At 41.5% G+C, this 14,983-nt stretch overlaps 1 protein-coding gene across 1 annotated transcript; it reads right to left on the bottom strand.

Annotated features, from left to right (window-relative positions):
• Nucleotides 1–12: 12 nt before the first annotated feature.
• Nucleotides 13–14,418, bottom strand: tdrd1 (tudor domain containing 1). Its single transcript, XM_034214326.1, is given in 26 exon segments — nucleotides 13–515; nucleotides 688–731; nucleotides 861–923; nucleotides 1,122–1,532; nucleotides 1,630–1,800; nucleotides 5,385–5,513; nucleotides 5,616–5,732; nucleotides 5,819–6,151; nucleotides 7,133–7,297; nucleotides 7,568–7,675; nucleotides 7,876–8,007; nucleotides 9,423–9,683; nucleotides 10,182–10,352; nucleotides 10,512–10,619; nucleotides 10,696–10,872; nucleotides 11,366–11,452; nucleotides 11,588–11,753; nucleotides 11,897–12,040; nucleotides 12,152–12,331; nucleotides 12,433–12,513; nucleotides 12,601–12,667; nucleotides 12,818–12,932; nucleotides 13,478–13,538; nucleotides 13,866–13,943; nucleotides 13,945–14,045; nucleotides 14,376–14,418. Coding segments are annotated over 26 exon segments (3,585 nt in total). The 3' UTR covers nucleotides 13–443.
• Nucleotides 14,419–14,983: the final 565 nt, after the last annotated feature.

The following is a 14,983-nucleotide window of genomic DNA, read 5'->3' as shown; positions in this document are numbered from 1 at the left end:
AAACTTCAACAGTTCACTGTCAAGAGAACCTTTATGTAAAGACTGAAACACATGTCAAACATAAATCAATCAGGCTGAAGTCCCACCTGAACAGGTGATTAGGACAGAACAGAGGAACAGATGACAGCACCGTGTGCTACAGCACACTTACAGGAGACAAACACACGCTGAGCTAATTGAGGTGTAACATCTTTCGTTGCAGATTTTCTGGCAACTTTAACAAACGTAATAAATGCATAAAGCATTTTTTTATGAAAACTTTCAAAAATATTAAAACATAAAATAACCACAGGTTGAAACATTAAACACTGGATATGGAAATTAAATTAAATTTGAAAAGCTAAATTAAGAGCTGGATGGTTGCCACATCAACATTTAACTAATTTATTTATTTTAACAATATGGCGAACTGGACTTAAAAGACTTATGGAATTCTGTACATCTTATTTTGTCTTTCCCACTAACTGCCGGATGAGAGACAGCTGCACCTGCACCAAATTTTCCAGGTGGTCAATCTGTGAAAGGGAACAAAACAAGTCATTCATTTGCACTTCAAATTTCAATTGTATGTCAAATGCAGCTCAAGCTACTTCTTAGCATGAATAACAATATGGTGGTATGTGATGGCTATTAACTCTGCTTTAAAAACAACAACGATGCTTTCTAAAAGAATTTGTGAGAAACCACCTTAGTCGTCAGGTTCAGACAGCAGCAGCCAGGAATCTGAGAATCTAATCAAACAGAAAAGCAAAGGTGATGCTATACAATCTTGATCAGTCACAAACTCATTGTAAAAACCAAAGTGGGATAGAAGTGTAACTTTTGTAAACATTGATCATTAATCTTATTTAAAAGCATACCGTTAGTTTTTGAGGTTTTGCATGGAGCCTCCATTTGCGCAATAATGTTCTGAACTGGATCTTCTGAAAAGAGAGACACTATTACAACTGCTGTTAGCTTCAGCACAATACACAACACATAAACCATCCTAGAATGAATCAGGTGTTATATCCATTAATGACGCAGGTAATCAGGCCAGTATTTTGAACCCAAGTAAGCCCTTAAAGCAAAGATGAATCGCTAAATAATAATACAAACATCGAAATTGTGATTTGACCAACCATTGACTGACACTGCTGGAGTATTTTTGTTCTGCTGGGGGGTCTGGGGGGACGCCTTTGGGGTCATGGTCAGGCTGGGGGTAGCTGGTGTGTTTTCCGTCGCCTTTTGGGCTTCAGGTTTAGGTGAGAGCAGGGGGCATTCAGGTGCAGCTGTACTGTTGGCAGGAGATGTGCTCCCGTCACTGTGGTCAGCCTTCAGGGTGGGAGATGGGGGGCTCTTGGCCTGGGCCTGCAGTGCCTCCAGCAGCATGGCGGTGAGGTCCCCCCCGCCCGTCTCCGGGGGCTGGCTGAGAGAGAGCACGTTATCAGAGCCGTCGAACGACTGGACCGTGGCGAGGACGCCGCTCAGCAGCAGGCTGTGAAACATCTGCTGCAACTCCTCTGGAAACTTAGCAGGGAAGTGCTCCTTTCCTAGAAACAAAGAGTGGACGGTGGAGAAGTGATTTGAAACTAAACTTTTAACACTGGTCAAGATGGAAATAATTCATTCATTCATCCTGAGCCTCACCAGTGAGGGTGCAGCGAGTGATCTGAAAGGGGAGCTGCTGCAGCAGGCGCGCTGGGATGGGCAGGACACGGGAGAAAGGAACCTTCTCAGTGTTACCGTAATCTGCGTAGATGACGCTCATCTCCTTCTCTCCGACATCAAGGGCCATCGCGCGGTACCAGTTATTGTCAGCTGAAAGTGAAGTTCAAACTGGGTGATAACAGTTCATCATTTGACAGTAATGAGCACCAACAGATGATGATTATTATATAATTAGACAGTAGGGGTGTAACGGTTCACAAATATTTCGGTTCGGTACGTACCTCGGTTTTTTGGTCACGGTTCGGTTCGGTACGTTTTCGGTACAGCGGCATTTTTTTTCACAAAACAAAACATATATATTTTTTTTTTTTAAATTATTATTAAACTGTGAATATTCACTCAAATAAATACAAAATATAATAAAATAAACATTAAGGTGCAGCTTTTCGATGAACTGAAATAATCTGTATTTGAACTGTACTGTACTAGTTCCTAAGCAGCCAGTTTGACATTAGGACTTGCTTGTCATTGTATTTTCATGTTTTTTTAAAGAAAAATTAACTTGTCCACATTGCTTGCCGAAAGGGCAGATCTGCTGGCACTAACAATGTCTCCTGCTGTGGAGAACACCCTCTCTAGGGACAGAGGTAGCAGATACAGCCTGGTAGCGCTTTGCTAACATGGCAACATAAGGATATTTGGTGTTTGTAATAGCTTTGGCTCGGTCTGAACTCTCTGCGAGTGGTGGAGGCTTACATGCTAGCGGGAGTTAGGTTTGCACTTCAGTCTTTTTTCTTTTGGTACCGGTGATATTCACGTTCGGGTGATGCCTTTTCAAGAGTGTGCAAGTTTGATGTATTGCCAGCCGCGTAACCAATGTTAGTTGAACAATGCCGACAAACAGCTTTGGTTCGGTCCACCTGTCTTTGTCCGTCATCCTTGTACGTAACTGCGAAACCAAAATGTTCCCAAACCGGAGACTTCAATGATGCTGGAGGATTTCCGAGCTCAACTTTATCTGCGTTCGCCATTAATTTTCGACAGTTCCTCAAATTACTGACTAAATTTGAACGCATCCCTCTGACCAGCTCTCATAGTATGCCTCTCATCCAATGAAATGACTTGCTCGCTCTATGACGCGTTGAACCCAATGTGAGCAAATTACTCTGAATGCTGCGACGCAGCACCTGAGATTACTTCCAAAAAGTTGTTCACGTTCTCAATTTTTTACGTTTAACGTTATATTCGTTCGGTACACTTCGGTACACACCTGTACCGAACCGAAGGGCCCGTACCGAATAATTTCGGTACCCCTATTAGACAGGGATATCGGTTGCCCATCATGTGACAACTTTCATAAAGTTATTTTTGCATATTTATATTCAATTTTGGAAGAATGTATAAGGCTTGCCACGTGCAAATCTTCATTAGTTGACACATTTCTGTATTATGTTTATAGTCAGGGTTCAAGGCCTTTTTGAAAGTCTTGAAATCATCCTGAAAGATATGACAAAGATAACTCTACCTACACAGCTGACCTTAAAAATGGATGAGCTTTTACCAGCTTCACACCTAGAGACAGCACTGAAAACTCCATTAAAACAGACCCTGTGGTTAGCTGAGGAATGTATGCCAGGCTATAGTCTCCTACTTGCACGCTGTGTTTAAAGAAGAACCGCTCCTACGCTCCGCAGAACTCGCGCTGTGTAATTATATCTACTAGCAGACACCAAATTACCAGTTTAGGTCTGCAGGGCAACAACTGCAGGTGGGGTCTACAGAATAGTCAAAGCGCCAACATACAAATTCATGATGGCAGACTGTGCATGTTTCCTCAGAGTTAAAGCCCAATGATGGATCAGCTGTTTTGTCCTCCTATGGTCTCTTGCCTGTTATCATTTAACAATGTGTGGGAATCATACAGTCTGAGCGATGGGGTTTTCCCCGCTGACAGTATCTATTTAACAGCTATTTATTTAAAAAAACAAAACTTATTATCCACCATAACTCAACTTCCATCTCGTCTCACATTTTCTCAAACAAGATTATATCATTTTGGCTTAAAAACAATAACAGGTTAAAATATTCAACATCAATATGTTGGCTTTTATGCAGGGACGGATTGGAATTTGACTTTTTACTGACGAGTTATCTTTAGTAAAAAACTGTGCCTAATATAATGATAGCATGAGAACTGCCATGAAGTCCGAAGCCTGCGCACACAATCGTTCACTAATCATTTACCTGTCTGACATCTAGTGGTTTTAAGGGGTCATGGCAAGCATGTGCATGTCTACAGCAGCGGGAGAGATTTGCATGTTATATTCAGGGGTGCCCATCACTTTTTGAGTGAGTTACTCAGATGAATACCAGGAGACAACGTTTGGTACTCAACCCACACGAAGCGTGGTCCTCCTCAGTGTCTCCTTCACTGTCCTCTATTTACACTTCTTGCATGCTAGATGATGAAGATGCACCTCCATGTTTCTTTTTAAGCCTCCGATTTGCTTTCTCCAAAACGTGTTGCCAAAACTGTGAAGTCCTTGCATTTCCTGAGGCCAAGTTGAAGGATCAAATACTAAGAAATGATCACATGACTTGAAGTCATATCTGATTTCAGATGTGGGAAGTTACTAAGTCACTTATTCAAGTACTACTTAAGTACAATTTTGAGATATTTTTTACTTGACTTTGATCTAATTTGTAAAACTAGCTGAACCTTTACCAGCTTTGAGAACACTTTAATGATCAATCATTACAAAACATATCATATATATTATTCTGAAATAGACCAATCTGCACAATGACTACTTTTACTTTTGGTACTTTAACTATATTTTGATGAGAATACATTTCTAATTTTACTTGAGTAACATTTTGAATGCAGGACTTTTATTTTTACTTGAGTAACACTGGTACTTCTACTTTTACTCAAGTACAATATCTGAGTACTTCTTCCACCTCTGTCTGATTAAAAAAACTCTTCCTTTAACACCCTGAGTAAGTTTGCAACTGTGTGTTTCACTCCACTTTGGTGTAAATAGAACTGCAGCAGCTTGACCACAGAGCGTGAACGTTGTGATCAGCTGATTTTGAGCAGTTCTCCAGTGTGTGCGTGGGGCACAGAGTGTGCTCAGGGGAGTCTCCCACTGCAGCCAGTTGGCAGAGTTTTGGCACAATGATGTTGTTCATACCGACGTTAACCCTGTCTGTGCACACGGTGAACACCTCTGTTGTCCGGTGATCTAAGGTGCTGCTCACACAGGAACGTTTGCGTTTATGCACAGTATGCGTTTTCAAAAAAGTCTTCCGTTCACATGTATTCGTTTCATTTGACGTGTCTGTTCACACGAGAACGCTGGAAACGCTGTAGTACATATGCCGGGCCTGTATCTGGCGCTGTAACTTCCGCCACAAAATACACCAAAAGCCCCTCGTAGTTTACTCCATTGACAAGAAACACGTGTAGACGAAATATGTGTTTTGTTTAGATGTTTTGAGGTACGCAAAGGCGCGTAGTGAGTGACACAAGTGACGTTACGCAATTCAGATTTTTGCCACGCATGCGTACCAGTTATGTGCACCCCTGGTTATAGCAGTGTGTGTTACAGTTTGAGAAAGTACCTTTTGTCTATCTACTTATAGCAGGACAACTTGACCTGATCTAAGTTTATTTCTGGTGTTATCCTGGTATGATATGAAATGTTTTCATGGAATCACTAAGTGTTCCTCACCAGAGAACTGGGCGCAGCAGGCAGCTCCAGCAGTGGGTCTGCTCAGGACAGTGGAGGATAAGGAGGCCTGGATGTTGCTGCAGTACACAGCCAGCTCCATCATCACCTCCTGAAGCTTCTGCTGGTCCACTGCACAACAAGACACCGCAATTACAACAAGAAAGAGTGGTAACGTTTAACCATTTGTGCATCTTCTTATGACAGACGGGGGAAAAATCAAAATGTTCTAACCCTGGTTGGGGGCGAGCACGTAGAAGAGGGAAGGACTGGTGACTGCTGCAAAGCAGGGCTGAAAGGTGTCATTAAGAGGCAGCTCCACTGTCTTCCAGTCCACTGGGAAAGATGGGACTATGACAAAAACAACAACACATAATTGCAACAGGGCAGCTAAAAACATCAACCATTCCTTTTCACCTTTTGGCCCTCTATCTGACCTTCTGACGGCATTGCAGTTGGCCCTTCAGTTGGTATCTCTTTGGCTCCTGTCGGTGTGGAGGCTTGCACAATTATTTGGGTCTCTTTATGTTCCTGTGTTTTCTCTTGGTGTCCAGAGTCTGAGGTTGTCTCTTTGGGAATCCCTCCAGGACCTATGGCTAGTTGCTCCGAGATAAGAGCAGCGGCCACATTGTGCCCTCTGCTTTCCAGCTCAACACCGTAGCCTTGTTCAGTGAGAGATAGGACCCGTGCAGAGAGCTGCTCGCCGTCCACCAGATTCTGGAACCACAGCAGTGCTTCACTGCTCCACTCAGATCCCAGGGGCTGCACACCTGAGTCCAAACACAACACACACAAGCTTTGAGAAACCACATAACCTGGCTGAAAATGCCCCCCAGAAACAACCTCTGCTACTTTCTCATCATGGAGAAAAGGAATTCATTTCCAGTGTTTCCCCTACCATTGTCTTGGCGGGGCGCTGCGCCGTGCCAACGGAGCCCCGCACCCCGCCTGAAATTCAAGGTGTTTTTTATTTAATAAAAAAAAAAAATATATATATATATATATATATATATATATATAGCACCAAATTGCAACTGAAGTAATCTATCTACAGTCACTTTTCACATTGAACATGTGCTCTTTTATTAAATAAACTAAACACCTATGTTATTTATCCAATGTTTGTGCATGTTCCAGTGTCCACTGCTTTGCGTATTCACATTGTCCCTCCGCTCTGTTTCTGAAGGGCGGGGCTCTGCTCCCCCCCCCCCCCCACACACACGAATGCACACACTCACAATCAGAGACAAGAGCGGAGGAAAGGAAGAGAACAACAAAGTGTAAAAAAGTCAAACAAATCTGCATTATTGCCCCGAGCTCTGCTGTCTGCCCGTTTGTGTACCCCCCCCCCCCCAGTTTCAAATTCGTTTATTATTATTTTTTAAAAACGTAAGCCGTTATCGTCACGGGAGAAGGACACACACAGCCTGCCCAGCCTGCACACGCGACAATGAACGTAGCGTGTGCATTCTAAAAATAGCTCACAGATGGTGAGCAGGTGCCGCGGTTTTGAACTACAATATTGAATTTGACAGTTCAGTACAGTGTAACACTGTACTTTACTACTTTTTAATGTACAAATACTTTGTTACTGTACGATATCAATAATCTACAGCTCCTCTCTCTGCTCCAGAAGATAACAAATTCGGGGCACCCCCCCCTCCCCCCCGCAGCACCCTGCCAAAGCAGTAAACCTAGGGGAAACACTGATTTCCTTTCTTATTCACACTCTCCTCGCTCTATCACACTACCTGTGAGCCAGCAGCGAATTGCCTGGAAGGGTAGAGTCAGGAGTCCAGGTGTAATGGATCGAATGTGGTTCTTTTCCACTTTCATGGTATAACCATAGTCCACAAAGTTTACAGACACTTCTTCAGCCAGCTCATTGACCAAAGCCCGATACCACTCTCCATCACCTGGGGAGCGAGAAAGCACGTTAAAGTAAATCCCAGAAAAACTGAAAATAAAAAGGAGAATTCTGAATATAATCTGATAAAGGTTGTTTGAAAAGTTCCATTTGTCAACAGATCATGCATTCAACTTGCAGATGAAATGTAAAAACTGCATTTCATTTAAAAACAATACATTGATCCAGATAGCTTTTAAACCAAGATCAATGAATATCTTGTTCTGACTTGAATGCCAACGTTTCAAGTCCTTGATGTTTCAACAGTCAATGATCTCACCAGGAAACATGGCACAGCAGGGCTCCCCCACTTTGGGCTCAAAAGGGGAGGCGTGTGCCTCACAATGCTTTTTCAACTCACCGCCCAGCTCTATCAGTCGCTGATGGTCTGACAATGGACAAGATGAGAAAAAGGACACATTAAAGTATCATAGTAGCAAATCATCAAATCTTAGATGGAAATTAAATGAACATAAGCTTGGCACAATAAATCAATTAAAATACGTTGTTAATTTATGTCCATCATTCTGGGAGTGCAATAAATTATGAAATAATCTACAGCCCCCTATGATGGACAAACAACACTACCTGTGGGATTGTTGATGCGGCAGTAAAACTCTAGAGGGTTCTCCACCACGCTGGCCAGCAGCGCCACTGTCTGGCCGTCACTGGGAAGCTCAGCACACGACCACACCAGAGGCTCACAGGCTGGGGGGGGCACTGAAGAGCATATTCAAACAACATGATACATGACATGCCTTACTGTCTGCCTACTTACATTATGTATATTATAGTCAAAACTATAAAGTCGTCATCAAATTCTCTGATTAACCAGTTAAGCAGTGAGCCTGTTTTTCAGGTCTCAGGCTTGAAAATTACATTCCCAGAACAATTGACTATAACTTCACTTCTAAAAAGGGTACATTAATAATCATTTTTCTCAAAGCAATGATAAACCTGTGAATTGGATGTAGAAAAGTCAGAATCAATATAGATTTTTTTTCTTTTAAAGTAAATTCAGATTGAACATAGGAAAAAAATGTAAATTATAGTGTCCGTCCAAAATAAAAGCATTACTTAAAGTGAAAACCACCCTTGAATGATGGGATAGTAGACTAAAATCTTTACGAATCCAAACTATAACATAATAGTATCCCTGTATCAAGATTGATGCAAAACAAGTGACATTTGACCTTTTTAAGAGAGATTTAGCAAAGAAAACCCTCTTCTGGAGTCATTTGCCATATCTCTGGCCCCACTCCGTCGATTTTGATGATTGACACCTCTTTTGAACCGTTGGAGCCAATAGAATTGAGCGGAAGTTCCCTAAAATCCATCTAAACATTACCCATTGGTGAATGAGTGATGCGTAGCCAGAATGCCCAAAACCGGAAGCTGGGTTGTAGCTCTAATAGTGCTAATAACAGCTAATATGAAATCTCCGTTTTTGACAAAAATGGAATGATGGATTATCAGTAATAATTTCAAAGTGACACAGAAACATTGGATTAACCTTCGGCAGCGTTTTAATGCCATTGAACACAACTTTTGATCAGAAAACAGCAACGGTAAGACTTATTTTCCGTTTTGGTCCCGTAAAGCTACGTTGTGGGATGTCTGAGTTTGCTTCCCCTGCCGCGAGTTTTGATCGCTCAGTGATAATATTTATACCCCCAGAATCTGTGGAATCTCAGCTTGCTAGCTGATTGTTTGTGCAGATCCAATAAGTAATAAATACATATTTATACCTTGAGTTCTGTGCGTTAGCATTTTTTCGCTTAGTGCTAATTCAGAGGCTTGGCGTTAGAGTTGCGTTTCGTTTAACTAAAAATGGTCAGTTAGAGTTTCTTCCCGTTAAGTGGGTATGACACATTCATATGGTCGTTAAATATTAAGAAGCCCTGAGACAGTTTCGTGGAAAAAAAGAAAGCCCTGTGATAGAATATTCAGACTCAAATAACACTTTAAACTAACATCACCCGTATGTCCAATATCTGGGAAGGTAGAAATAGTCATCTTTGTAGTTTGTTCTCAACTATTTTAAATAAAAAAACATTTTGGGGGATTTTCTCAGTTTTAGACATACCTTTATATAATGTTCATATAAAGTAACATAATCATTTTAGACATCCCACCGTGTGGTTCTGCAGCAGCAGGTGTCTGCTCAGCCTGCTGCTCACTGCCGGTTGGAGGAAGAGGAGCAGGTACAGCGAAGCCTGCCGCCATCAGCAGCTCGGCGACATTGGCCTGAGGATCACTGGCCTCATCAATCATGGCCACCAAAGCTTTGCTCTCGTGTGCTCTCTGGATTTCCATGCGCAGTATTCGATTGGATACCCTCCGCTGCAGAGCCAGCAGGCACTCCTCAGACCAGACCTCCCCCACAGGCTGCACCCCTGGAAAGAGCCCAGTGAAAGAGGATTGAGAAGGTTTGAGTGACAGATTGTTTCAGATATACATTTGTGGTTTTAAGTTTGTGTTTAACTCTGCAAACAAAATCCTCAAATGCTTTGCAAAACCTTATCTTTATGCCTTAGAACCCATAGAACATACTCGCATCAAATTCATATTTAAATAGCAAACTGCTTCAGGGGCATTGTAGATATATTTGTTCTAGGAAAATAAATGTATAAATACAAGAGACATTTCATAGCTATTGGAGATAAATAGAAGGATTTGCTTAACTAGTCTTGAGCAAACGAAAAGCAAACTGATAAATAGCTCTAAAAAACAAACCGGATTTTTGCGGTTTTTGAGGGCCACTAAAGAATGAATGAAAGGTAAACTATGAAAATGTTATTTAGGCCTGTCACTCAAAGCAGATCCCTCAAACAATTTAGCACACTTTAGTAAGTTGTAACCATTAAACATGTGCTTTGTGGTGCATACATTACCTGCTAGACCACACGGCACAGCCTGCATGGGCAGGGCCAGCAGTGAGGAGCTGATAGGCCGCAGGTGGCCTAAATCCACCTCCTCAGAGTTGCCAAAATCTAGGTAGCCCACACAGACACGCTCCTCTGATGAATAGGCCAGAATTTTGGCCCTGTACCACTGCTTGTCCTCTGGAGAAAAAAAAACACAGCGGTCAGAGCCTTGGGTAACAACGCATGTCAACCAAATACTAATTTGATATTATTATTTAAATCATTTATAAGAGGGATATACTTGTTGCAATATACAACAACTAGGTTCAATGTTACTCCTGTATATATATGTTATACCTGAGAACTGAGCACAGCAAACTGTGCCGGGGGCTGGTCTGAAGTTCTGGGGGGTCGGTGTCCGGCTGCCGTGCTCCCTCAGCTTCAGCTGCAAGTCCTGAATGACTCCTGTAAAACAAAGCTCACAAGTTAAAGATATAGGTTTGGATGGTGCGTTTGTAGTACCAGATGAAATGCTACTTACCAGCGTTCTCCACCTTCTGTACGATGATGTCATCGGGTGACTGGAGGTGGGTGACCACAACAGAGAAGGAGTCGCCCACCGCCTGTGTGAGGGGCTCCGGGGGCTGAGCCCAGGTGTTGTCATCCTTTCCATCAGAGCAACGCCTGAAGTTCTCCAAGGATGCACTCACCATGGCATCTGAGGGAAAACAAACTTTAATTACCTAAATTGGAAGCAAAAACACAACAAATCCAGAAGGGGAAGAATTCCATTACATCAGAGACTCAATGATTTGTCATATTTATCTGAAGTATCCGTCAAATCTGTCTGTAAAATTAAGTTACTTTCATTTCTGTTGATACCGCAAAAGGCATCTGTATATTAAATATTTCAGCAAACTGTGCTGTTGCACATATAACTTGCTTTGAGGCCATGAGCCATATGGTTGCATCCATTGTTGTGAGAATATTGTATTGCAGTGTTTTTGGACACTTGTGAATTATGCGTTATATGTTTTGTTTTTGTTGAGCGCACAGGAATAAATTCCAAATAAACTTCTGTTGATATGGCAAACGATTGACTCTTGAATCGTGTAACAGGGATGGACGAAGTTATCTCCCCAGCTCTATCCCTTATGTCACAGCCCTGTTCTGCAGACTGATTTCAGATGGGGTGGCTAAGCACATATGACTTACTTATTTCTTGGAAGTTGGTGTTTCGCTGACTGTTTCCTCTGCTGCATATCCATGCTCCAGGAGGAATGTGCTCAACTTCTTTCCTAGTAGACAAAAAATAAAGAGTTTTATGCATGGCTTTAAACGTTTGCAAATCATTTCCTCTATCTCCATCACAAATAACACTTAAACCATTAATTACCCATGATTTCATCATTTTCCAACTTTGTATAACCTACCCATGGAAAGCAAGATATCCACAGCATGAATGCGACCATTTTCTAGCGTTTCCTCGAGCTTAACAGTCACAGTCTTGCCGGCCAAGAGCCGTTTCACTGACAAACAGCACTCGGCTGACCAGCTGTCAGTCACAGGAACCACCCCTGTAATACGGCACTCCATTGCCTGGGAATGATAGATGCAAGTGCTAATGTCATCATGCTAGCTGTAAGACACTGAAAGACTGTGTAAAATAATTGTATGTTGTGACAGTGTGTTATCTTTGCCATGCTTAAAAACTGTATAAGGTGGAGCGTAAATGCACTTACACATGGACAAAATGGCGGAATATTAGCTGCAAGAGGCTTGATCCTGTCCACAGGGACATTCTCTTCATTGCCGAAGTCAATGTAAAGGATTTTAGCTGTCTTCTGGTCAGCAGCCAAAGTCTGGACAAGGCCTCGGTACCAGTTCTACAAACACACACAAATAGAGTGAAACATACAAGTGATACAGGCAATGATTGAGCCAATCGGTATATTAAACTTTTTCACTGATTTCATCTAGAGAAGGCCTCTGCTCACCATGTCAAAAGAGAATTTAACCCCGCAGACCTCTCCAACGTGGGGTACGTATGTTGTCACTGATGGGCAGCTGTACGTTTTCTGAAGTTCTCTGCTTATGCTTTGAAGAGCGACCAGCAGCTCAGGACTTTGGGCAAGGATGAAGAACTTGCCAGGGCTGTAGAACTCTACAACAGATGCCTGACAACCAAACATAATCACAACAAAGTCATTGCATGTTAGTATTTTTAAACGTTGGTTGGATCAGTCTTACAAATGAAGGCCAACTGGATATGTTATACCTGGATGTCTGTTCCCTTAATACTTTTTGTCATATGCAAGTCCTTAAAATAGACCCTCTCGAGGCTGGATGCATCACATTGCTTAAAAAAAGAAGAAAGAGGTTTAACATACGTAACAAACATTGACCACAAATCATTCACATTGGCCTATTTCAAATCTGCTAATACCTTAGACTCAAGCATGCTAGCTTGGTCTCCCGTCACTGGCAAAGCTTCAGTTTCCTGAGTTTTCTCTCTGAGATTAAAAGAAACGCGTCAGTGCACATTATCTATTGGACAATATATAATGAATCTATTCTTGACTGGTGAATCACATTGATATTTGCTGTAATTAGAAAATCATCACAGCTGACAGTAAGTAGCACTTAGGGTTGACCCAGCTTACTTTGCAGGTTCTGGATCGATGGACTTGCACATGTGTCTGTGTGCCTTCCAATCTTCTGTCTGACACGTCACAGAGCAGTAGGGCGTCTTCTTGCAGCGCTTACATCGAAAATGTCCTGTCACGTGAACATTTATTAATTAGAGATTGCTAATTGTATTCGATTTAAATAGAAATATGCACTAACAAAACTTTTCTAAGTGGTAAGAAGGAATGATCTAGTAAAGGTCATCAAAATTGTTTTTGTTTTGCCTCAATGATGGATCATTCTCTAACAGTGTTTCCCCTACCATTGGTCTTGGAGGGGCGCTGCGCCGTCAACGGAGCCCCCCCCTGAAATTCAAGGTGTCATACATTTTTTTAATTTGTTCTTTTTATATTATTATTTGTTTAATATATATAATAGCACCAAATTGCAACTAATCTATGTCTACTGTCACTTTTCACATTGAACATGTGCTCTTTTATTAAATAAACTAAACGCTTTCATTTTAAGTTGTGAGGTGTAGTGTTTTTGACCCCTAACAAACACTGATGCATTAATCAATAACAATAATCCACAGCTCCTCTCTCTGCTCCAGAGGATTTAAAAATATATATATCCCAATGCCACCCCCCCGAACTTTACATGCCCATTAACATGCCATTTTACTACAATATTACCTTTCTGACCACAGAAGTTGCAGAAGTATACCACCAGTGCTGGTGGCATGGATCCTAACATCTATTAAAAAGGGAAAGGAAAATGTGGAAAATGGCAATGTACAGCAAAACATATTAATTAATCTAATAATAAAGAACAGTAAAGTTGTTACATACTGCAGTTGATCCATGCTGACTTGTGCATTTGTAGGGCCTGCAAAAAAGATAAATGAACAAATAAGGGCCAAAGTAAGGTTTTCTATGAGCTAATACAATTGCCATGCTTTACAGTTAACGTGGTATGCGCTGCATTTACTAATTGCAGTTGTCCAGATTAGAAAAAAACAGGTATTCCCGGCAGGTGCTCTCCGGTAATAAAAGCCTTTCGGCTAATGATTGCAATGATTACCGTCTCAACGACGCCTAACAGTGGCTGCACATGTGTTGCATCGGGCATGGTGGGAGCCTGAGATCTGGTCGGAGGTGTGAGGCCTCGGGCCGACAGGAGCGAAAGGGCTCGACAATGGCTTCCTCAGAGGCAGGTTAGGTCGAACAAAGTTTGAAGCAAATGAGCGGTACATGGCGGCAGCTGCTAATGTTAAAAATATTCAGTTATGTTAGACAGTTTATTAAAGTATATTTCAAGTATAAAAAGTGAACAAAACATCGTTATGCTCTCAGGGAGGACACGTGCGTTTTTAGCTAGCTAATCAGCATTGACCCCGCTAACGTTTCACTTTGCTGGGACTGATGTTAGCCCGCTAGCTACTTTTAGCTAATTACACGGCGACAGTTGAACATAACGTTGAACAATACACTGGAGTAAATGTTGTTATCGACACAGCTGTAATTATAAATCACAAATAATGAAATATATATACACTTTATAGATTTATATTGCGCAGCCAATATTTGTTACCTGAGTGCACGTACTGGCAGAATGAGGAAAGTGCCGAACACATGCGCACTGGATTGTGGGTAGGTCTATGCTCAAAGGGTGTGGTCCATGGGGTGTGGTCAGGAATAATATATTTGTATTGGGTTAATATTAAGTGACATTGTATCCATACATATCCAAAAGTGATAATTGCTTTTTTTTTATTATAGGGAACAACAAATTGGCCTTGGAGCTATGAGGAATTTAAGTGACTTGAAAATATTGTTAGTGCTCATGCCTGAAACCTCTCCATCATGTGCATTGATTGCTGGCGTTGTCACTCAGTCATTGCACAATGCACACTGACTTTATTAATTGCATTTTAGTCAAATAATGTATCAGTACAATAATCATGGGCTGCAAGTGAGTACATGTATCACATCAACAGTATGTGACATGTTGTATTAAGTGTTTTTTTCTTTGTTATTTGTTAAAATATTAACGTGTCTGTAAATCTATAAAATTATGTGAAAGTTTAACTTTTTCTCCTTTTTATAACAATTCACTTGTGACGTTTGACATAATACAAAACAGTAAACATTTAGGCATAATAAAAACTTGAGACAGAACAGGCATGGTAAAAGTAGAAA

Source organism: Gymnodraco acuticeps, unplaced genomic scaffold (genome assembly GCF_902827175.1).
Source record: "Gymnodraco acuticeps unplaced genomic scaffold, fGymAcu1.1, whole genome shotgun sequence".
Lineage (NCBI taxonomy): Eukaryota > Metazoa > Chordata > Actinopteri > Perciformes > Bathydraconidae > Gymnodraco > Gymnodraco acuticeps.
This window is presented reverse-complemented; position numbering and strand designations above follow the sequence as displayed.